The sequence below is a fragment of the Chrysemys picta genome, chromosome 25 (genome assembly GCF_011386835.1).
Source record: "Chrysemys picta bellii isolate R12L10 chromosome 25, ASM1138683v2, whole genome shotgun sequence".
Classification (NCBI taxonomy): Eukaryota; Metazoa; Chordata; order Testudines; family Emydidae; genus Chrysemys; species Chrysemys picta.
This window is the reverse complement of record NC_088815.1, coordinates 8,160,432-8,184,504: the sequence shown is the minus strand read 5'-3', so window position 1 is coordinate 8,184,504 and position 24,073 is coordinate 8,160,432. Positions and strand designations below refer to the sequence as shown.

The window sequence follows — 24,073 nt, the reverse complement described above, 5'->3', positions numbered from 1 at the left end:
GGCAGTCCCTGCCCCACAGAGCTGACAATGTAATTAGACAAGGAAGGGTTCTTCGCCTCAACCCCTCATCGGTAAAAGAGAGTGAGAGAAGTCACGTGACTTGCCCAAGGTCTCGCAGGGAGACTGTGGCAGAGGCAGAAATTGAAGCTAGGTCACCCACAGCCCTGTCCAGTGCTTTAACCATAAGCCCCTTCTTCCTCTTTTCTCAGTGGAGCCATGTGTGTTTGACACTTGGGTGGAATTTGGCTTATTCCCTCTCAGCTCACTACGTGTTTCTTTGAAGGCCTCGGGTGGCTAACCTGGGTTAACTTCCAGATGGTGGCAGCAGTGGGCTGGTGGCTAGCTGACGCAACTGGCCTCAGGTCCCGATTCTGCCCACTGACTTTTACACTCCATAGCATGGCCGTTTCTGCTGTTGACCCAGTCCTAGTAACTGGGGAATTCAAGACTGAATCACTTTCATGCTCAGATTACAAGATGAAGAGGAGACATGAGCTGCCACTTAAAATTCTTCATCTTACAAAAGGCAATTGACTATAGAGCGTGAAACAGTCCATTGTGCCGGAGTGCTGAGAGCCAGCACCTGACCCAGGGTTTGGGTCACTTACTAGTTCCCCCAAAGAAGCCCTGATTGAGGGGAGGAAGACTTAATTATCTAATCAGACTGGGAGCTGATGAGCTAAGGGGTTAATTATCCCATCAGCTGAACCGGTAGTTCAAAAGCACAGGCCCTAGGTACAAAGCGGGGCTAGCAGAGCCCAGGGGAAGATGGGTTTCTGGTTGGTGAGAGGCCTGCTGCTGCTTGGAGACAGGGCTGAGGATTGAAGGACGCTGTAGGTAGATCTACTGCATGGGGATTGTGGTGGTAACATCAATAATCTCACAGAGGTGTTGATAATTAAGAGGCATCTGACTTTGGAGAACTCCAGGGTGGGAGAGAAACTAGCTTTGTGAAAGCCACAATATTTTAGGGTAAGTGCAAATTTGGTTCAAGCATAGGGTGACCAGATGTCCCGATTTTATAGGGACAGTCCCAATTTTTGGGTCTTTTTTTTATATAGGCTCCTATTACCCCCCACCCCCGTCCCGATTTTTCACACTTGCTGTCTGGTCACCCTATTCAAGCATAAAATAATATGTCGAGGTTTGGCTGACACACAGCTCATTTCCTTCCGATCAGCATGTTTTAAAAAACGTGAACTTAAAAGTGATATCACCAGCAATAAAACAAAGGTTTAACATCGGCTCAAAAAACCAGGCAGACCAGATGGTGGTTTTCTGACTGTTTCGTGTTTCGTTATAAAAATGCATCTTAAACCGTTACATATTTAAACCAGTGGAATATAAAAAACTGTCTGTGGCTGAGTTGTAAATTACGCCTCCATTTTTTTTTCCAATTATATACATAAGAGCTTTTCCAAAGGACAGTATGTGACTGGTTTACACAGAATTCTGTAGGGTTTATCCATCTTCTAATCTCTAAAGTACTATTCACGTCACATCTGGATCGTTAGCTCTCCTCAGACCCTGAAAAGCAAGAAAATAATCCCCGAGGATGGAAGGCGTGTGCTGTTTCAGTGGGGTCAACCAATACACAGAGAAGCAGAGGTATATTTCCCTATGAACAATTGAAAAGCATGTTCTGAATCTCTTCGAAGACCTGATGGCACAGGTCATCTCTGGACTTCAATCCATCCAGATAAACTGAAAAGGGGGGAAAAAAATCACTGATTAGTTGCAGTCAGAATGGCATTTGTGAAGGTCAAATTTCAAAAGGCACTTGAACCACGTCATGCAGGTGGCCAGCACAAAATAACTCCCGGCCCCAAAACACCTGCATTTTCAACCAAAATAAATCTCATTCCACGGAGTCTCTCAGGTGGGTTTAGACTTCCGGGAATAACCTGTTCCTAGGGCTGCATGGTTATAAATAACACTTTGCCTTTGAATGGTGTTTTCTAATCAATGCTGTTAGCTACCCCTGAGTAATTTCATTGAAGTTAATGAGGCTGCAACCAGGCCAGTGTTCTTGGCTTCATCACAAGCCAAATAGTAGAATGACAGGGAATAACCTCCTGGAATGAAGTCTTGCCTGCCTTAAATCAGCAGCACCGTTTGCAGAGAGAGTAACTTACCAGCATCAACCTCATGGGTCTCCATTTCCTTCCTGTATTTTAAATACATGGGCCACACGTGTCCATCGAAAAGACCAGGTGGGTCAGGTATAGGATAATGGCGTGTACTGTGGGTGTTAAAAGGGAAAGGAATCTGTTAGATTACTATGTTTCATTGTGTCTGGCACCATAGGCGCCGACTCCGTGGGTGCAGCGGGGCTGGAGCACCCATGGGGAAAAATTACCGGGTGCGCCGCACCCACTGGAAGCCAAGCTCCCCCCACCCCCGCCTTGCCTCCTACCCCCTCCCTCCCAGCGCTTCCCGTCCGCCGCCTAACAGCTGTTTGGCAGCACTTAAGACTTTATGGGAGGAAGGGGGAGGAGCGGGGACGCGGTGCACTCGGGGGAGGAGGTGGAGAAGAGGTGGGGCGGGGACTTGGGGGAAGGGGGCTGAATGGGGACATAGAGGGGGCGGGGACTTTGGGGAAGGGGGTGGAATTGGAGTGGAGCGAGGGTGGTGCAGGGGTGGGGCTGTGGAATGGGGGCTCGAGCACCCACGGGGCAGAGGGGAAGTCGGCGCCTATGTCTGGCACAATGCTAAAGACCAAAGGCAGGTAGCTAATGGTCCTTCAATAGTATATGTGTAATGGGATTCCTTCCTAGGTGGTGTGCTGGGGAGTGGGTTAGCACTGAAGCCGGTTTTATTTTTTTAATGGCGATTCTTCAGGCTGATGCCAAGACTATTTGGTGACGGGGCCGCGTGTTGCCCGTTGAAATTTTGTTGGTTGCTTTCAGGTTTACAGAGCCATCAAGACCCAACACTTCAACTCTGCCCTTAAAAACAGAAGCCCTCACATCGTAACCAATTCAATTCCAGGCCTTCTCCCTCGCCCTCCACCCCGCTTTGCAAAAATGGTGAAATCTGAGGTTTCCTAAGGGAGTTAAGTGCCCAGAGACAATAAGAGTTGGATATTTCAGGAAGTAAAGCTGTCTTTGGAAATGCCCCATTAGCTGGCCTCGTCCTCTGACTGGCTTGAAAGTTTGGAATTGGAACTTCAGTTGGAAAGTGATGTCAATACATCTAGTATTGAATCACAACAGTCACGTGACTAATACGTGGTCTTGCCTACGTGCGCAGAACCTAGAGCAAAGCCAAATATTATTAAACGTAGCTCAAGCGACTAGCTTACCTCCTCCTCCTCTTGCATTCGTCATAGGGAACTGTCAGATAGTAGCGTTTGTTGAACAAGTCGGTCAGTGGTCTGGGGAAGCAGGGGAAAAAAGGCAACACTAGATCACTACTAGATCACTTATCTCCTCAGACCGAGAGACAAATGCTAGTGGCCACGCTGGGACAAATAGAAGCTTTCTACATTTCCTCTATGGCTTGGCGTGCCATTGCTTCAAATTTTGCAGCAATGTTTCAGTCAGCCTGAAATTTCCAAATACTCGTGCGTACTACACAGAAGTAAGGTGTCTAAAGGGGCCCGAACAGCCAGATTTGGCACAAGAAAGCTAGTCAGCCCGTGTTCCTAGGGGGAAAAACAATGCAGGCTGTTAATTCTTTCACATTTGACTTGAATTATGTTCCTACTAGGCTGAAAAAACACTCACTGGAGAGGTCAGATCAGACCAGAGGATCACTGCAAGACCAATCAGATTTGTACAGCAGGGTTGAGCAAAGTTTGACTGACAGAATTCTGATACCTCCCATGAAGGCTCCCAGAATGCAGCATTCCATCTTGGCCTACAGATAAGCTGTTCACTTCAAGATGGAGCCTTTCATAATGGGACCCAAAGTCTCATTTGGGCAACACTGCTCCACTTCATTCAGGCACTGTACAGGCCTTGGGGGCCCTAGGCAAGTTACCGATGTAGTCTTCAAAGAGGCTCTCCTAATATGTAGTCTGTGGAGACAATCCATTTACATTTGACGTTCAGCTTCAGAAAGCAGATTGTCGCTACCTGTGAAGCTTGATAGACTCAGCGTTTAAACGTTGAGCAGGTGGCATCGTACATGCTGTCCCCGCAAAACTAACCACCGAGGGTAAGGCCAGAAGGGACCGTTGTGATCATCTCGTCTGATCTCCTGACTAACACAGGCCAGAGAACTTCCCCGAAATAATTCCTTGCGCAGATCTTTTAGAAGGACTTCCAAACTTGATTTAAAAATTGCCAGTGAGGGAGAACCCACGATAACCTTCAGTTAATTACTCTCACTGTTAAACATTTATGCCTTATTTCCAGTCTGAATTTGTCTAACTTCCAGCCATTGGACCGTGTTATGCCTTCTCTGCTAGTCTGAAGAGCCCATTATTCAATATTTGTTCCCCATGAGGGTACTGTTAGATGGAAATCAAGTCGCCTCTTATCCAGTAAATAAGCCAGTTGTTGGGAGCTAAGATTCTGATGCAAGGCAACTGTAACGCTTCTTGGAAGTCTCATAGTTGTCGACTGTATTTCACTAAAGTTACATTAAGGTTATATGTGTGGACATATAAGTCATGGAGACTTCCATGTCCCTCCGTCTCCAGCCTAGTCCACTACTCCCCACCTCCAAAACTAATTTTTCACCGCAAGAAGAGTGCAGAAAAATGGTGTTTTTCTCAAATGTGAAATTAATTGCTGAGCTCAGTCTAGTTCCTAATTGAGATTTACCTCACAGGAGGCTATTAGACGGCTTTCCCTTCACCCTGTCCCTGGGTTCTTGTCACGCAGACAGAAAGCAGAAGACCAGAAGTCCAAAGTGCAGGCAATGCGATGTTTATTGGAGTTAGTTTCCAGCAAGCATGTGACACTGCCGAGCCTTGTTTCCTAGTGTCCCCTCTCCCCCTCCTCAGCAGGTAATGCACGCCCACAGTCCCACCCCTTACAACTTAGGGTCATGTTCTGTTTTGGGCCTGGGGTCTTCATCCCACCTCTTGTACCCCTTGGGAGGGGTAAGGAGTGAGGTTGTGCTACAGTCAGGGACAGGCATTTCTTTGGTCTTTTATACCTCCCCTCCATCCCTCTTTGCCCCGCCAGACTGGTTGCTTGACCTTGCCTTGAGATAGGGGTTGAGGCAATCTTAAAGTGTGCTCTCCAGTAACACGTTAACTGCTCTTAGCTGTTCCCATTGTACTTACAAACCCATCTGGAAGCACCATACACAGAGTCTTTTGTCCTTTGTTAGGACATATTAGTAGAAGATATAAGAGGATCAAAAAGTCAAACCCAAAATTCTATCCCAGGCTAACAAACAAACCTATGTACTAACAGAGGCCAAGGACTGAATGGGCTTGGAGAATAAAGTATCTTCTTGATCCCATCAGTGATCATTGCCGGTCTAGGCTGAGACACGCTGGCAGGAGAACATAGGAGGGAAGTTTTAATGCAGGATCAGTGGGTAAGGAGCTCTGGTCTAAGCAGAAGTATGGGTGCCTGTCACTCCCAAATTCAAATTCTGGCTCTTGATTAAAAATTTGCCTTGAACAAGTCAATCTCTATGGGCTGGTCTACACTGGGGGCGGGTGTCGATGTAAGATACGCAAACTTCAGCTACGCGAATAGCGTAGCTGAAGTCGAAGTATCCTATTCGACTTACCCCGCTGTGAGGACGGTGGCAAATCGACCGCTGCGGCTCCCCCATCGAGGCCGCTTACTCCTCCTGACGAGGTGGAATATGCGCATCGATTCGGGGATCGATTTATCGTGTCTAGATGAGACGCGATAAATCGATCCCCGAGAGATCGATTTCTACCCGCCGATCCGGGCGGGTAGTGAAGACGTGCCCTATGTGTCTGTTTCCCCATCAGTAACGTGGGGGAAATTCTTCCCTACGGCACCTCACAGCAGCACTGCAAGGATCAGTTAACTAATGGCAAGGAGGCTTCGGTGCCCAGAGCTCTAAATCTAGCCTTTTCATTGCCACACATTTGTCTGTAAATAAAAAGACATTTTACTTGTAATTGTAAAGCAGGAAGCCTTCAATGACGAGGATGTGGATCTCCTCTGGGACGGGTTCTTTAGAGTTAGGCCTAACGTTCACCCCATGGGAGCGGGCAAACTTCCTTGGCTCCTCAATCCACGCCTGCACCGTGCTCACCATTGCATCCATATCCAGCGATTCCAGCGCTAGGTAGAAGAAAGGAAGGCGGGGAAGTCAAAAGCCACAAACCACAGAGGCATGAAAGTGTGTAAATATAAACTTGTCATATAGAATTATGGAAATTTACCATTAAATCTTAATATTAGAGTGAAAAAGAAATACTTAGGAAAAATATACATTACTGCTTCCTACAGCGATCACCGCTCTTACCATCCCATTGTTTAAAGCCGTCTTCCCCGACTTCTATCTGATCTTGTGGCTGAAATATAGTGAGCAATAAAACAGGGCTGCAAAGGCAGGGTGATCAGTTAGCTAAGACAAGATCACAACCTGAGCACTGTTGCACTACACAACGGAGCAAGTGTTCATTTAACAAACCGGCTGCCGCCTCTTTCTCGGGGGGAAATTTGACGGAGCCTTTTGACAGGCCCCGCAGCCTGAGAGCTTCAGAAAGTTCGTTTGCTCTCTTGTCCCCGGGGGCTGCTTCTGACAAAGGATTCTAAGTTTAACATAGTCTAATAATGCCAGATCTGATTAGATATAGGACCATGGTTTTTACACAAAGAAATAGAATCTTCGGCTATAAAAAACACAGGTAGTATTAAGTGACAATTGCTAGATCACATGTTCAGCATAGTAGGAATTAGTGTAACGAACAGGTCCAATAAAAGCTGTATGTCAGCATAGTAAATCTTCATCTTAGCTGTGCTTTCAAGAGCCATTTATAAATTAAACATGCCAGAGTGAAATTATATATTTTACAGAAAAAAATTAGCGAGAACGCCACCCCCTTTACCCTAAACTCCTATTAGCATTAATCTAGCTGCATTTTGTGGGTTAGGGTGAAGAAATGCTCCCAATTTAGCAATATATACAATCTATTTAGTTCTATTCAGTAGGGTGTGTATGCTTATGAAGGGCGGACAAACAACGAATAGGTTTGTCAGCACAGGAAAATCGAGGCTGGGGATATCGTGTTATTAAAATAGAATTGCTCCAACCGTATCATCATAACATGGCTTGGTCTTGCCTAGATCAGTGGGATCAAACTATGGTATAACCCGGGGGTAGGCAACCTATGGCACGGGTGCCAAAGGCGGCACACGAGCTGATTTTCAGTGGCACTCACACTGCCCACGTCCTGGCCACCGGTCCGGGGGGCTCTGCATTTTAATCTAATTTTAAATAAAGTTCTTAAACATTTTAAAAACCTTATTTACTTTACATACAACAATAGTTTAGTTATATATTATAGACTTATAGAAAGAGACCTTCTAAAAATGTTAAAATGTATGACTGGCACGCGAAACCTTAAATCAGAGTGAATAAATGAAGACTCGGCACACCACTTCTGAAAGGTTGCCGACCCCTGGTATAACCATTATGAAAATTGTTAGTGTGAAACACAATTCAGGAACATGTTCTAACGTGGCTTGGTCTTTGACATCATCTGGGCTTGATCCAACACACCCACTACCTCCAGTGGGATCTTTTTCCACTGACTTCCATTGGCTTTGGCTCAGGGTCCTACAGAGGTAAAACAGAGCTAATGGTGTTAGACAGTCCCCTGACATAATACTCTTCCTGGCCCAGCTCCTGAAAGGTATTTTGACTCCTAACTTCCATTGAAATCAGTGACAGTTAGGAGCCTGAATACTTTTGAGGATGTGCCTAAAGGACGATAGATTGGTTTGGCTTTGTTTTAAATTATAAATGCCGACTTGCTTGCAGCTTTGTCATAAAAGATCATTTGAAAGCACCGGAAAGAGAATGCTAGCAAGAAAGGGTCAAGGTAGGGACAAACTAGGAAAATAATTTGAAATAAAAGCAAAAAAAAAAAAGTTGCCTATGTTCCAACCTCGTTGGCCTAACACGCTGGGTTCCACATACTGTGTTGAAACGAACACACTAGCATTTAATAAAAGGCAATTGTATTTCAGTCTGTCCAAAACAATTCAAAAGTGAAATATGTTCTTCCGAAACAACTTAACCTCACAAACGCACACCGAACGTCCCTACGGTACATACTTGACATTGTACTAAATAGAGAAATACATTCAATATATAAACTATTTCTAAATCCATTAAAACGGCAGAGTAGTTATACTTACCTTGTAAAAATCATCCTGATGGACAACACAACAGTTTGGAAGTGCTTTGATAAGCCGGTTGGTCAAAGTGGTTTTGCCACCGTTGGTCACGCTAAATAGAAAATTTGAAGCAGCATTGGGGAAGATGCATTAGTTCAATGGGCAATGACTGCCGACTAACAGTACTTCTTCCATTACAACCAGGTCTATTTGCTTCTGCATTATATGAATTAAAAAGAATCTTTAATCAAGCATTCTGATTTGTGGCACGTGTTGATGGCCAGCAGGCTCCACACTGTTTGCCCTGATGGAAGGAAGGGATGTTTCTTACATTAATTCCATCACTTTCGCTTCAATATTTCTTGTCCCCGCAGGATCTGGCAAAAGAGGCTAGGGACAGCAACCCTGCCCGTCCTAATAGCCATTGATGGACCTGTCCTCCATGAATTTATCTAGTTCTGTTATAGACTTGGCCTTCACAACATCTCCAGGGTCCTCATCTCAAGAACCAGAGCCAAACGGGGGGACCCCTCCAGTCAGAGGGAAAGTCCCCCTGTCCTTCAGATTGTTCCCCTCAGTCTCAAATGGGGGGTGTTCTATGAAACCTCTAGTTAAATTGCTCCCCTTTTGGGATCTCTGCCATGTGTGTTTCAATGAGAGCCCTGACATCTCTCTGAGACCCATGTGGCTTCAGCCCTGAAGGGGCAAAGTTGCTCACTTAAAATATCGCCCCGTCTTTAAATCCTGGAACTACGAACAACGAACATGAGCAGACGTCTCCCAGGGATTCACTCAATGGGGGCTGGCCCAGGCAGGCACCCTTTTGATGAACAAGCCATTTTAAAAATAGATTCCAAATGTCTTCTTCTTGGCATTGCTTTAGCCCCGTTACCCTTCTATCTGTGGGATTTAGGATACATCAGTTGATACAGCCAAGATCCTTGAGACTTTAAAAAAAATCTGCCACAAGAGGGAAATGCTTTAAACAGCTGCCTTAAAAATAACCCCAACGCAGGGAGTCTACCTTTGCTGTCCTGTGAATGAGTCTTGGGGCAGATCTGGATTCAAACTCCCACGTTCCCCCCACAACTGCATCCCCAAGTGGAGGGATTTTCCTCCCCAGAGGAGGGCGCAAGTCATCAGGGCTGAATGTGCCAACTTCGAACTTTTCATTCCAAAGCTTTCACCCTCGCATGCTTTTTCATACCCTATACATCAGATCCTCCGCTGGTGTCCGTTGAATGGCCCGTGACAACCGGCACCCGCAGAGGATCTGTCCCCTGCAGTCACCCAATTCTGGAGGTTCATGCAGATCTACTTCCCAGTCTCATGCATTTGGAGAGGAAGGAAAAAAAGACCCTTCTTTTTGGATCCATTTTAGGAAGCTTTTCCATCAACTTCCCCTGTGTTTTGCAATGGAACACTTAAAACCTCACTCTGCCTTGAAAGGCTCTTTCGTTTTCTTAGCTGTTTAAACCTACTTAGAAATCACGGCTAAAGATAAAGCTTTTCTGGCTTCAGCTCCCTCCCTTTTTTACTATATAAATCCCAACCTGCAGAACTCTCCGCATGCAATATAACAAGCATGGTCTAGTGTTAGGAGACATCAGTGCTAGATTTTTGCCTTATTTAAATCCCCGCCTTATTACCACATGAAAGTACATATCATCTTCACGCCCCAGGGCGTGCTGCGCGCAACAAAAATAAAAGGCGGGAAATAAATGCAGTGACTTACCCCCCTATACCTATGATGTATTTCATCTTCCTGGAGTTGCGTCCTCAGCAGCAATGGGGAGGGAAGAAACTTGGATTCACGAGCAGAAAGGATGCAGAGCTAATGTATGATCCTTTCTCTCTCTAAACGTGTGCTTGTCTCCAGCCTCTCACTCTCAGCTCTGCTTGCAAGTTGCTTGACTATTTCATTGAGGAAAAAAAGACGTGGGCGCCTTTAATTTATACCCTGCTTCTGCAATGACCTCCCCCCTCCCTCCGCCTTTCCGTGCCCCACGGGATGATGGAAAAGCACTATGACTATCATGAGATGCAATACTTTAGAAGCTGGTCTTAGCCAGTCCTGATCTCAGTAGCTGGGTCATGCGCACAGCAGCGGCACCTGTTTTCCACTCCTCCCAGACCCTTTACTATCCCTTGCTAGCTGGGTTATAAATACCTTCTTGGCAAACCTTTCCTTTGCCTAAATTAGTAATGGGCAAGCTGAGACTGTCACCCCTTTTTACATTTCCACGGGGACTTCTGGGGTAGGGGAGGGAGGTTGGTAATGGCACAGTGAAAAGCGTTGCCTTTTCCTTGAAGTGACACACACAACTTCTTTGCCTTCCCTTGCCTTTCTCCTGTGTTTCTAAGTGTCTCACAGCGAAAGCATGCGAACTCAGGATTCCACCTATGATTTTTAGAGGAACATTTCAAAGAAGACTGCAGGGGGAGGCGGTGAAATTATGCTGGGCTACCACTCCTTGAGGCTTTTTTGGGAAGGGCACGTTGGCTTAACCGCCCACTATTTGGGCTTATTTCTTCCACGTAGACACAAACGCATGAAAAATTACATGGGCTGCCTTCCTAAGTGCCTGCTTCTGCAAAATTGACTCCTATTGAGTAGCACTGACTCATGGGAGTTGACTTGAGTTGGACTACACACTTGAATACGTACTACTCAGTGTGAACAAAGATTGGAGAACCTGCCCCCAAACCTTTATTCTTTCCAAAGGCCCTGCTTTTTGTCCTACTCAAATGCTTTTGCAGGTATAAGGAACTGGGGACCTTTTGAAGTGAAGGCTAAAAAAAGCTGCTGTTAACCTGGAGATCATTTTTAATGATCTTTTTTTTTCAGATCAATATGATGCTAACAATGCATAAAATACACTTAAACCGCCTCTGTTTTGAACAGAGATGGAGCTTCTGGGTTCGAATTCCCCAACCACAGTGTATCTTTTCTGTTGTGCGTTTGATAGGATCAGTGGATAGACAAAAGCTTACCGGAAGATTCCTTACTTTGCAAGGCTTTGTATGCACCACTGTCAACCTTTGTGCTGTTGATTTTTATTTAAACGACACTGTGGACAAGTCCTGTCCCTTTCTTCTTCACTCTTTTGCAGTCCCAGAGAGCCAAATTTTGCACTGTGCTCATGGGGTTACCGTACATGTGGGTAGTGCTGAGGTGGGGGCTTAGCCAGTGGATTGTCGGGCTGAAAGCCAAGCTGAAGGAGAATGCAGGGGACTCAGACACTCCTACAGCACTGAAGTTGCATTAATGGTCATGGAAAGGGTTCCCAGGTGCCCTGCTGTAAGGATTTTTAGGGACCCTATCTGACCAGAAGACTTCGGGGAGCTTTACAGTATACCTCCCGCTGGGTCCCCACTTAAGCCCCTCTATCCGAGCTGGAATAAAAGAAACCACCACACGGAGATAAACTCACAACGCTCTATTTACTAAAGGAGAAGAAAGGAAGGGGAGGGGGATGGATTAAGGACACTGGAGATTTGGAATATAAGCAAACACACGCACTCGATAAAGCGAAGATGTTTTTCTACCTCCTTCAGGTACTGCCGGTGGCGAGGTTGCAGAATCCAGACTGGTGAGATCAGTGATGGACACCAACGATGGATCACAGGGGGCCAAGATAGGTAAGTAACCCTATCTCAGATCCACCCTGTCCCTCTTTGCGTCGTCTGTGGGTGAGTGTCAGATCTAACTAACCGGATCTAGTCCGAGAGCGCACGTCTGCTTCCCAAAAGCAAATAACTAATAAACCCCAAGATGATAACTTCGTTCAGAGAGTGGCTACTGCAGGCCAGTAACCCATGTGGGAGCTGTACCACCCCACATAGAGAGCGAGCTTTTAGACACCCAAGCCCCAAAGATTAGACAAGAGCTCCTGGCCCCCTCCTTCGTTTGTTTATATAGAAACCGGTTACTTAGCAACAACTGATTCCCGCTCTTTTCACTTTCCCGCCTTTTGCAAGGAGTCACCTTGTTCTTATCCAGACCAAGATGGCCACCTAATAAACAGTGCCCTTTGGCAGGGTTGTAATTAACACTGCATCTTGGAGAAGAGGGAAGAGAAGAATTCTTGCTGAGCTTTTACACGGCACTAATCATTGTAGCATCTGATTGCGTAGTATTTTCTGTACTGCATCTTCCAGAGACTCACCGGGCAATACAAACACACTCAGCATTTGACCCATTAAGAATAGAAAATCTGCCCATCCCAATGATAAACATCTATGGACGGTCGCAAAAAAAATAGCACGGTTTGAGTGGTTTGCACATGTCACCCATAGGCCTAGATCAGTGTTTCCTAATGTATTCCCATCAGTTTAAGCACAGCACAATATTTGCAGTGGGGAGTCAAGGGGGCAGATCTTCAGCTCGGTTGAATCGTCATAGCTCCATTTCAGTGGAGTTGGAGCTATGACCCGCTGAGGATCTGGCCCAAGATTGGATCTAGGGTCATTTAGCTTTTCCCACCCTCACTGCACTTGTCCTCTGCCCTGCACGCCTGGGCTGGGAAGCTCTGCCAGAGATAAAAATACCAATGTATTGCATTAGTTTGGTCGGGTGTAATCTGGTGTTTGCACAGTCGTATTTCAAACATAACACATACAATTTTAATTAAAACATCACTAACAACATTTCTCAATGTATCATTATTGTTGGATCAACTGAAACTTCCTTTTTCCTCCCTGTGTGTAAATAGTGTCTTTACTGACACTTTATTCGTACAAATACCTCCCACCAACCCACCTCAAACAGATAAGGAATATGTTACCTCTCTTTATATTTCTTGCGTATTACGAATGTTTACAAATAGTTAAGGGGGTTAAAATATTTTGATAGTTAAAATTTTGGAGCCGGTTTGAATTGTATGTGAAAGCAGATAATTTTACATAGAACTTGATGCTTTTTCCAAGGACTAAAGTAGGACTAAAAGTCAAATGAACAAAATGTCTCAAATACCCCAAGAAGCTAACGATCGCAGCCCGAAGTTCCTGTATGTGAAGCACCAAAAATAAACATAAAATGTTCTGTTGAAGACTTTCCCTCTCTCCATTTGCTTTGTCACTTCATTAAGCTCCCCTAGTGTTGAAATTTTCTTTACTCATGGTATTAACGATGCATAATTGTAAGATTTCTGGGGCAGGGATCTTGCCTTGTTTTCAGCCTAACGCCCCATGCACATCTATCATGACATATATCTGATAATAATGTACATCGGGGTAGGCAACCTATGGCACGTGTGCCAAAGGCGGCACACGAACTGATTTTCAGTGGCACTCTCACTGGCCGGTCCTGGCCACCGGTCCGGGGAGCTCTGCATTTTAATTTAATTTTAAACGAAGCTTCTTAAACATTTTAAAAACCTTCTTTACTTTACATACAACAATAGTTTAGTTATATATTATAGACTTATAGAAAGAGACCTTCTAAAAATGTTAAAATGTATTCCTGGCACGCGAAACCTTAAATTAGAGTGAATAAATGAAGACCCGGCACACCACTTCTGAAAGGTTGCCGATCCCTGATGTACATCATCAAACATGTTGCTTCATTCATGGGCTACCTTAATTTTTAAATAACAATATTGGCATAAAACAGGGGTGTGGGAAAGGTGAATTTTCAGTGGTGGTGGTTGGGGTGGAACTTTGCTCTTTTGTTGTGGGAATTTGGGTAGAAAGGGTTTCAAAACTCCTGGACGATTATGGGAAATGTTGAAGTGTCACTTTAAGGCTTGAGAATTGAAATGATTTCTATAGTAGTTGATTATAAGTTTTGGGGGGCAAAGCTTTGTTTTTATCATACTTTATGAATTTTTGGATGGTCTGGTGGGGTATTTTTCTTGCTTACAGTCTGTGGACTTGCTTGCCATTTAATGAAACTAAACTGAGCAAGATTTGCCACACAGAGTAATTTTGGGTTAAAGTGGCAGATTTGGATTTGAGCTTTAACAGGATGTGCCATTCTTGTACATGTCTCATTAATGCCTCCACCAGAGAAGCCCGCTTTATATGTCCAACTAGATGCTCTCTAAACAGGCAGAAAGCAAAACCACAATAAGTGACTTTTGATTGAGAAGGAGAGGAGGGACTCAAACCTTTCATCTACCCCATGTGGCCTGGTTCATAGACCTTAGCGATAGACACAATCTTTTAGGTAAGATTGGCAGAATTTGATTTTTATTTTGTTGTAATTTTGATGGATAATATGTTTATTTTTAAGCATTTTTTTCAATTTTTATCAATTTAAATTTTCACGGTTGCATGAAATTGGGGGTAAGGGGGAGTCAACATCACATGTCAAAATATACTAAGTAAATATCCTTAGCATTTTTCTTATCGTGCCTGTCTCTACATTTCAGTCATCATCAATGGAAATATTTTTCATTGGTTTGTGTGTATATGGTGAAATGGACATTTTCCGACATTTACCCATAAAAATCTAATCCGTCTAAGATTACTTTAAAATAATTTATTCTATCCCAGAGCCTGGCAGGATTGTTTCCTACAGTGCTTTGCCAAGTGCTGATTATGGCAGAGCTTAGTAGTATAAGGGGCTTACCATCAATCAAATGTTGGCCCCATCAGGTCCCACCCACCTGTCACCCTAAGACACCTTCCCCCCCGGTGGGGTATTACTTCCAGGGTCAAGATGGACACATGACCGGAAGAAGCTTAATTACTTGGACTTATTTTCCATTAGTGGCCTTCTCATTAAGATTTGGTCTTTTACTGTAACTGAGGCCACATCTATGTTACGGGCACTACAATGACAGCGCTGAAGTTATGCTGCTGTAGTGCCATAGCTTAGATGCTTCATACAGCAATGGACTGGGTTTTTCTGTTGATGCAGGTCATCCATCTTCCCAAATGATGTAGCTAGGTTGATGGCCTAGCCATGTCTATACAGTGGGTTTGGTCAGACTAACTATGGCACTCAAGGGTAAGAATTTTTCACATCCCGGAGTGCCATAGCTATGTCGACCTATGTGTAGACCCAGCCGGTGTGTTTTATCTTTTCATGTAGGAAGGGAGTGCTGTGCACCTAAGGAAAATATTAGCAAAGTCATCTGTTTCACAATCCATTTATCTACAGAATACACATGGAGGATTTCCCAGGTTAAGTGAAATGAGCAACCTAATTCCCCCCTAAACCCCAGTACAATTCAGTATCCCCCCAGGGTTTCTAAGCTTTCCAGTGAATCTCCTCTTCTGTGTGCCAGTTTTCAGACTACGCTTTTTGTCCCAGAGATGGTTGTCTTTTTAGTTCTGAAGCAGAACTAAACATTAAGTCAGTGCTTAATAAATACTAAATAAGAATATAAACTCAATAAAGCAGTCTGCTGCATAGAAGAAATCAGTGTCATTTATGGAAAAATACAGCAAAGACTGCGCAAACAGTGTGTGTTTTTCCGAGAAAGGACATTTTGCCTTCTGATTACAACACTTTGTTTCTTCAGTAGAGTAGCAGTTAATCCTATTTCAGTTGCACGGCGTAGTCATAATGTGGGGAGCTTTCAAACTTTATCTGTTGTGCTGGTCACATTCCTAGCTGTCAGGATGTGTGATTAGCATACCTTAGCCAGGATTCCCGGCCTCCTTTTTTGTCACCACTGACTCAAATTCTTCTGATGGCAAAGCAGTGAGGTTAATAACAATCTGGTGAAGGGCCACTTGAAATATTTTAGAAGTAATTCAGATCCAAGTAATAGGTGCCCCTACCACTGAGGCAGTGTTTTTATCTCAGATAGCATGTTACACAGCATTACTTCAATCAGCATACTGTTGGTAAGTCTCTGGAAATAGACCAAACGAGAAGTTCATACACTATTACTTCCACCTCCATCTTGCCTTAAGCTTTAAAATACCACTCTCTAAGCACAGTATTTCATCTGCTCATACCGGTTCTTTTGAGAGAAATATAATTTAAAATCAGAGATGGGATCAGACAAATTATCAGAAGAACGTTAGTTGTTCTATATAGCGGTTATAGGGATAGATGCTCTGTAAATCAATATTAAAAAAATAATGGATCCAATTCTGCTCAAATTCTGCTCTCAATTTCTGCTCTCGTGTAACCCAAATGTCACCCTAATAGTTTATACGCATATTAAATGTTATGGATTTCATGGTAAATTTTTCACAACATACATCCAACAATGTTTGGTTTACGAGGATATTAATTTATATTTTATGTTCACGCAAATATCTAATTTAAAAATGTTTCTAGCATTCAAGTTAGGATCCTGACATCTTAGCTATATGTTGGTTTATAACAGAATCTCTTGTGACTGAATGGGGAAGCACGTATGTCAATTAGACTGCAAATGAATATACAAAGAACAGGTCTTCTCAAATTTCAGTTTTCGTGGCAGAGTACGGTTCTGCACAGAGTGGGAGACACAAAGCTAATAGGACAGTTTTTCCATGAGTCTTTTCTGAAGCAAAATGTAGAGACACACTTGTAAAAATCATATTGATATAGTAAAGGAAAGTTGCTATATTTTTAGTAAGTATCAGAGGGGTAGCCGTGTTAGTCTGGATCTGTAAAAACCGACAAAGAGTCATGTGGCACCTTATAGCCTAACAGACGTATTGGAGCATAAGCTTTCGTGGGTGAATACCCACTTCATCAGATGCATGTAAGAGCATTTTTAGTAAGAGCATTTTGAGAGATTCACCTTGCAGCCTCAGCATTAGAAATCTGGCACTTTGTGACTTGTTTTCTAGGAGGAAATGGTCCTTAATCCAAAGAAACTGAGATTTTCCTCCTGGTTTTTACATTTAAGGCCACTTTGTAAACAAAATACAGTGAAATTAGATGCACACAAACTGTAGGAGAGGCATTTTCCTTTAAGGGTCATTCTGATTTTAATTAAATATCCACAGATTTGTATGGCATAATACAAAGCAAAAAATAATAATAATACATAGTTAACAATCATCTAGGTCTTCTAGCATAAACCACCTAAATACAAACACTTTAGAAAAATGACAGTTCACACATTATTACATGTAGGTATGTTTTGGAGGGCCCACTGCAAAAGAAGAAAACTGAGATTGATTATAATCCCCCTCATATGGTGGCTTCAAAATTCACTTTAACAGTAGCATGCTCTATTTTTGATTGCCAGTAAGTATGGAAATACAAAAGAAAAGGTGTCTGCATTTTTAAAGCAATCTTGCCTGTATATTTCTCCCGCTATCAAGTCAATATCAACTTAAAGCAACCATTCTTGTATTAACTTTTCTTTTTTCCTAGCCAGGAAGGTGAAATAGAGGAGTGCTGCTTTTAAGAACGTTTAACACTTAGGAATATTGTTTTTCTCTACCAACATGTAGACACATCGGTAAGCAAAGAGTCTTTGGAAAAAGTAGATGGAAAAAATTGCCATGAGGTATGCTCTAAACGGACACTCGGATTTACACCGGACTGATTAGATCACAGACTCTGTCCATTTCGTTTCCTGTGTCTTGTGGGACCAAAACAAAAACTATTGGACAGTCCTGAATTTGGACACATTCTAACAATGCCAGCACACAGTAGTTTGATGGCATACCCCTGTTGACTGCTGCTTAACCCTGGAAAAAATATCTGCAGTTCAGAAGGATTGATCCTGTCTAGCTCATTCTACTGATTTCGTTGGGTTGTCAGTAAAATATAGCGGAACAACAAGTAGATTGGAGAGAAATCACTGAAGCTCTTAGACAAACATACAAAAAAGTTTCCTTCACTATGGCCCACGTCCAAAGTTTACTGAAGTCAAAGGGAACATTCCCATTGACTTTAATGGACTTTGGAACAGGCCTTTAGGGAGTATGCATGAATACATTCAAAATTGAATTAGGATGTTTTAAACTCTGCCCTTTAACTATCTCGATATAAAGACCAGAATCTGATTTTTTTTAGTTCCTGGTTTTCTATGACCTGGATGGTAGAATTCAACCACTAGTAGGTGTGAGTGGAATACCTTCTTGTTATTCTTGGAGCTGGTGTCACAGATGTAAGATAAACTTTTCCTCTATCAAAAATGTTGCTCTGGATGGACTCAATATTTGAACTAAATCACATAAGTGGTGGAGTCCAGGAGTTGCCTCACCCAGGAAAATGTTTGATAACACCTGTTATTTGATATCATACAGAGCATTCATAAGCCCAAATAACTACTCTTCAGAGGAATAAGGCAGGAATAAGACCAGGTCTACATTAGACCAGGTCTACACTAGAAACTTTTCTGTTATAGTAATTGTGATATTTTTACATTTTTATACCAGCAAAAGCCCTAAAGAAGATCCAGTTATACCGCCAATTGCTGCTTCTGCTGGTCTTGCTGATTTTTGGTTGGGGAACTGATTAAAACCTGCAGCAACACTAGAGTTTTTTGCTAGTAAAACGATACCAACTTCGCTATCCCATTAAACTCTTTCTAGTATAGACAAGGCATTAAAGTCATCACTGTCAGACCTCTTTAAGTCAATGGCAAGGAAATCTCGTGCCCTACCTCCAATACTCTTTCCAGTTGGTATTCTGTATAGCAACATCACATCCAGGCGTAACCTTTTTGAACGGCAGACCCATTTTGCCTTGGAAAGTAATATTGTTATTAACATGGATGTATTTCTCCAGCATAGAGTAAGAGTGGAGCTTCAGTGAGATGCGTGGAAATAAACCCACCAAAGGCTTCTAATGACATCATTAACCTCAACAGTGGACCTTGACTGATGTCACCAGCTTTCTGACATGGCATTATGTGGTACCAATTTGTGCATTTCTAGCAGATCCCTGCACATCTTAGTTCTGCGATGAGGCCCAGGTATGTTAAATGCCTTCAACTACCTAACGAGTACAGCTGTCCAGTATGACGGCACTTTGTGAAGTGTTATTACTGTCATAAAGCGTATTTTGTTGTACTTTTTAAACAACTGGTTGAGGACTCCAGGCCTATGCGGTTATACCAGATCCCTGCGCTCTCTGAAACTTTGTCCACCATTCTGATTCTCTCTTTTGGCAGGCCAAATTCAACCCTCTTTGAAATTCACTGAGTCTTCCTATTGTCTTCATTGAGAGAATCCAGCTCTTTTTAAAATGAGTGCAGCCATTTTGCATTGAGTATTTTTACAGTCTAGGGATCTTCTATTATATTCATGTATAAAAACATTTTAAAATCGCACAAGGCGATAATACCAGTCTTAGATATGTGGCTGCATATCTGGTTAAAGGGATACTGCCAACCTGAACGGCACATTTCCATCTCAAACTTTTGTAGCTACTATGGTTACAAGTAATACCTAAAATCCCCACAAGTGAAAGAAGTGATTGATACTTTTTTGTCTCTTTTTAAAATTTACTTTGTGCATTTGACAGGACTGTGTGTATCATCTGTTTCACTTTTTCTCCTGTATAGTCAGTTTTTTTCATATTGAAAAGATCCTTATAAAGACATCAGCTGGGAAGCAGAAAATCTCTCAACACATTTTTAAAAATTTTTTAGGATATCCTGTTTAAAGAGTGCTCTACCAGAAAGTGTAATTTTTAAAAAAATTAGCTCATTTTACGAAATTCAAGTTGACGTTCTCCATTTCAATGAATTACCTTCCCTGTATGTGCAAATGAAATAGATGATGTACATTTTAATATCCTGAAACCTCAACCCCAATTGTGAAGGACCTACCTACTAATACTTCAATCTCCAGGTCCATCCTTTCTGTGGTTTCTCTGCTAACGCTGCAAATGATGGTGTTTAAAAAAGTTCACCTATTGTGGTTACTATTCACAATCAACGTTTTAGTTCTCAAGGTCCCAAGATTTTTTTTTTTTTACCCCAGCAGCATGTGTGCCAGAACAGTGTTAGTCCACTGACTGGGATGTTGTGAACATTTTTGCTGAAGTGTTGAGTTACTACAGATGTGGTATCAAGTATCAGGGGTTGGATTTCAAACATCTCTTTAATGTTCTACCAAACTGCCCATGATATGACTTTACAACTCCCTTCCACCTTTCAATATCATAAGTTTATTGCATTCTTAACGTCCACTGAAATGCAGGAAAGTGTTCTCAGAATGAAAGCGAAAGTCTAGGCCCGTGAATTTCTGATGGCAATGGGGAATTCACATGTTCTGTGCTACAGTAAGAGCTGTAACGATTTATTCTGAGTGTGTTCCAAAGTTCTTTGATGTCAGGGGGAGTTTTTCTATGCACTCCAATGGGATTTGGATCAGTCTGTTTGTGGACCAGATTAACCTTCACATATTCTGACTACTGCTTCTTGCCTTGAAACTGAGTGACTGCCGAGTTTTTGGAATGTTTAGTGCAAAATGTTCTTTTTTTGTCTTATTCAGTGTAAAACTCAAACGCCAAAAAATTTGAAGTGCTGCTTTCTTTTGCGTGTAGCACAGAAATCCTACCTCTACAGCCAGCAATTGGCCAAGAGTGAAATTTCCAGGAAGCCAGGTGGCTTCACGAATGCTTGGCAAATGAACTGTTACTTCTTTTTAACATGCCTGCAAGAGAAAACATCTAGTTCTTCTGCTTCTGTGGTTCAGGAGATCACTGCAGTTCTCCTCTCCTTCCATGCATATGTCTGTTCAGTAAATAAATCCATGATTGAAGAGTCATGCATCCCACTGAAAACCTTCTGCCCACAATATAGGAGAAACATGCGGAACATGAGAAGATAAGAACATTGGCAAGTATAGGGTGAGCTAGCATACTCTCTGCTCCTCCGCCATTGTTAATGATCGGAAAGAATAAAAAGCAACGCTCTGCATTTTACAGAAAGACGATTCCTCTGTTCAGAAAATCTTGCTTTGCCAGTATTGCCCTCCTGTGGGGTTTTACAGCAGAGGGAAGTGGTATTAATTTCAAATGGTAACGAACAGCTGGACGGTTGGGGCTCTGTACCCAAGATCCGCCAGGGACACCAGTTATAAAATGTCTCTTGACCACTGAGATTCTCAGATAATTCTTCAGCTGCAGAACTCAGCCATCAGGGGTTTTACCTTGTGCATGTGTAAGATTGTTTGCATAGGCTGACCCTGGGCTAAGCCAGGGGTTTACAAATCACGTTGCCCGATTTCTGCTTGTTCAAATGCTTCTCTCCTCTGCTGAAAAATCCTCACGAGCCCCCAAGCCACGTGTTAAAGTCCTGATGCCATGTCTGCATCGCTTCAGAGCTGAGCACCTGCAGGTCCATACAATTCCCCGTCTTCATATTTGCAAGATTCCCAACCTGGGTTTGTGCTGGTCACACTGCAATCCGCCCTTCGCTCAGACAAGACTCTCACCACCCAGGAAGAGAATGTAGGAACATTTAGCGGCTTGTTTTTTGCAATAGGAGGTATAAAGAGTGGATGATTGTCCAGTGTCATCATCTATATAAAGAAGAGGTGTGAAAAACTTCCCAGTCCATAAGGTTCCTTCATAAGAATAGGTCTTCCTTTGTGCCATGCTGTGAGAAAATGCTTATAGAAGGATTCTGGCTAAGGTGGCATCCGAGATAGAGGATCCTTCTTTCAGAGTATAGTCTTTTATCTGTGAGAGCCTTATGAAGAGGGACAGAACAAATTAAACATCATCGCACTCACTCATAGATAAGTTTCACCATGAGCTAGCTAGCAAGCTGAACCAGCAAGGATGTAGGAGATGCGGGAGCCAGGGATGGGGGAAATGTGTTGGCCAAAGGCTTGGTGGACACTCAACATCTACTGGAAGAAACATACACCGTCTCTGTAAGGGAGGAAAACTCGCTCTTCCCAGTTCCTGCGTCAGTTAACGTAGGGCCATCGGAATCGCTATGTGGAGGAAACATGATGTGCAATTGAAAGCAAAAGCGCACAGTGCTGGCCAGCAGCAAGTTGGAGAAGGGGTTTATACATTAAAAAAAATAGAGCTCTTCTTTTGGGCTGGTGGCTGTGATGGACTATGGAGTGATGTTTACGTGCTAAGAGGAAATAGTGTATACGTTTGCACTATTTATCTCTTGCCACAAGCCATCGTAGAAACAGGAGCCCTAGAAAGTGCTATTATTGAATTATTCTTTCCTTAAATAAAATGTTTCCAGAAGCTTTAAAGGACTTTGCATCTCTGAGAGGGGGGAGGCAGGTTCCTTGATCTTACAGGAGTTGGAATGAGACGATGACTAGATCTTGTACCAGGAAGGGCATTTACAGTGGGTGGCTGCCGGGCGGCATCATTCTCCGGTTCCATTCATTCCTCGTTATTTCTATTCATGACATGCTAGGAGGGGAGAGAAAGACAGGGACATTTTTAGAGGGCAAATGGTAAGAAATCTTATGCCTTGAAAGCCAAATAGCTAAGCATCCCAAAGAATATGGATATGTGGGAGTTTAATCCTCCATAAAATTCTGCAAGCCAAATACATGTCGGGCCACCTCATGAAGGCATTCCTTTTCCAAAACTCCTATCAGGGCCGGCTCCAGGCACCAGCCAACCAAGCACGTGCTTGGGGCGGCACTTGGTAAAGGGCGGGCAATCTTGGGGTGGTGGGGGGCAGCACGGCGCGGCGCTCGGCGGGGGGGTGGGGTTCCGGCGGCGCAGTGCTCGGCGGGGGGTGTTTGCCGGTGCTCTGCGCGCGGGGGGGGGGGGTGTTTCGGCAGTGCAGCGCTTCGTGCGGGGTGTTTGACAGCGCGGCGCTCGGCGGGGGGTGTTTGGCGGCGCTCCATGGGGGGCGGGGATTTCGGCAGCGCGGCGCTCCGCGAGGGTTTCGGTGGCGCTCCGTGTGGGAGGGGGCTTCAGCAGTTCGGCGCTTCGCGGGGGGGCAGGGGTGTTCGGCAGCGCAGCGCTCGGGGATGTTTGGTGGTGCGGCACTCGGCGGGGGTTTCGGCGACACGGTGCTCGGCGGGGTGTTCAGCAGCGCGGCGCTCAGCGGGGGGTTTTCGGCGTCGCGGCAATCGGTGGGGGGGGTGTTTCGGCAGGGCGGGGCGATGCTGGGGGGGGGTATTAAGGCGGTGCGGTGCTTTTTTTTGCTGCTTGGGGCAGCAAAAAATTTAGAGCCGGCCCTGACTCCTATTCACTTATATGGCCATTTTGCGGGGTCCAAAACTGCAAAGTTTTATTTGCCCAAAGTAGTGCTTATTCCTGTACGTAGCCCATTGATGTCTATGGTCTACTCATTGAGTAAGAGTGGCAGGGTCACGTTTAATGTGGCCCTTAAGAACGCTAGGTATTTCCTACGCTGTGATCTATACGTTCCCTTATGTGCTGTAAATAACAGCTGTTCCACTTTTTAAACATTATGCGTGTTGTCCAGTAGACTTTTAGGGGTTGATGTTTGTTTCCTTCCACCAGTTGTATGATCCTTGACGTTAATGAGCATTTCTAACTGGTGACAGTAACTTCTGATGGCCAGTACTTAAACATAATCAATGCAGGTCACTACTTGGGGCCCGCTGACTGGCCCAGCCTCGCTCTCTGGTAGCAGGGCAGGAGACGATAAAAAGTTCCCTGGCTCATCACTTTTTGCATCTCATAATACATACTTTCCTGCAGCGAGAGATCATTCGAAGCCCAATGTCTCCATCCAGCAGCTCAAGGACTCGCTAACGCTAAACCCAGCCCAACCCTTCCTAATGGGCCACACATTTCTCTGCTATTAAACTCCATCAGCAGGAAGCTTGTGTCTCCAGCAGGTGTTTGTGTGCTTGAGGATAGTGGGAGCATTAAGGAATGCCAGTCAGGGCGCGTCTACACTGTAGCACTTCAGTCGTGAATCCACCTGCCCCCGTGGGTGTTGCTAGGCTGCCAGAAGAAC

The 24,073-nt window shown here is 43.9% G+C and overlaps 2 protein-coding genes across 7 annotated transcripts in view; both read right to left on the bottom strand.

Moving 5' to 3' along the window:
* Nucleotides 1-1,271: 1,271 nt before the first annotated feature.
* Nucleotides 1,272-10,293, bottom strand: NMRK2 (nicotinamide riboside kinase 2). 2 transcript variants are annotated; one of them, XM_008168855.4, is made up of 8 exons: nucleotides 10,027-10,293; nucleotides 8,313-8,403; nucleotides 6,614-6,618; nucleotides 6,412-6,488; nucleotides 6,056-6,227; nucleotides 3,305-3,376; nucleotides 2,136-2,242; nucleotides 1,272-1,704 (listed from the first exon to the last, which is right to left on the bottom strand). In XM_008168855.4, exons 1-8 carry the CDS (start codon nucleotides 10,050-10,052, stop codon nucleotides 1,619-1,621), a joined length of 636 nt encoding a protein of 211 aa, XP_008167077.1. In that variant the 5' UTR covers nucleotides 10,053-10,293; the 3' UTR covers nucleotides 1,272-1,618. The 2 variants fall into 2 exon arrangements, with proteins under 2 accessions (XP_008167077.1, XP_005281269.1); XM_005281212.5 differs by lacking the exon at nucleotides 6,614-6,618 and having other exon boundaries at nucleotides 6,412-6,460; nucleotides 10,027-10,290.
* A 6,856-nt stretch (nucleotides 10,294-17,149) lies between these two features.
* Nucleotides 17,150-24,073, bottom strand: part of ATCAY (ATCAY kinesin light chain interacting caytaxin) — a 32,467-nt gene continuing 25,543 nt past the window's right edge. For all 5 annotated transcript variants that reach the window (XM_005281214.4, XM_005281213.4, XM_065578242.1 and 2 more), the window contains one exon: nucleotides 17,150-22,539. In XM_005281214.4, coding sequence (XP_005281271.1) covers nucleotides 22,530-22,539 — 10 coding nt within the window. In that variant the 3' untranslated portion in view covers nucleotides 17,150-22,529. The remainder of the gene's footprint in view (nucleotides 22,540-24,073) is intronic.

Coding starts and splice junctions, on each gene's coding strand:
- NMRK2 (XM_008168855.4), bottom strand. CDS start 10,052: ATGAAATACATCATAGGTATAGGGGG. Junction 3,377..6,055: donor TTCCTGCTTTACAATTACAA/GTAAAATGTCTT, acceptor CTGCTTCCCCAG/ACCACTGACCGACTTGTTCA. Junction 2,243..3,304: donor GAATGCAAGAGGAGGAGGAG/GTAAGCTAGTCG, acceptor TAACACCCACAG/TACACGCCATTATCCTATAC.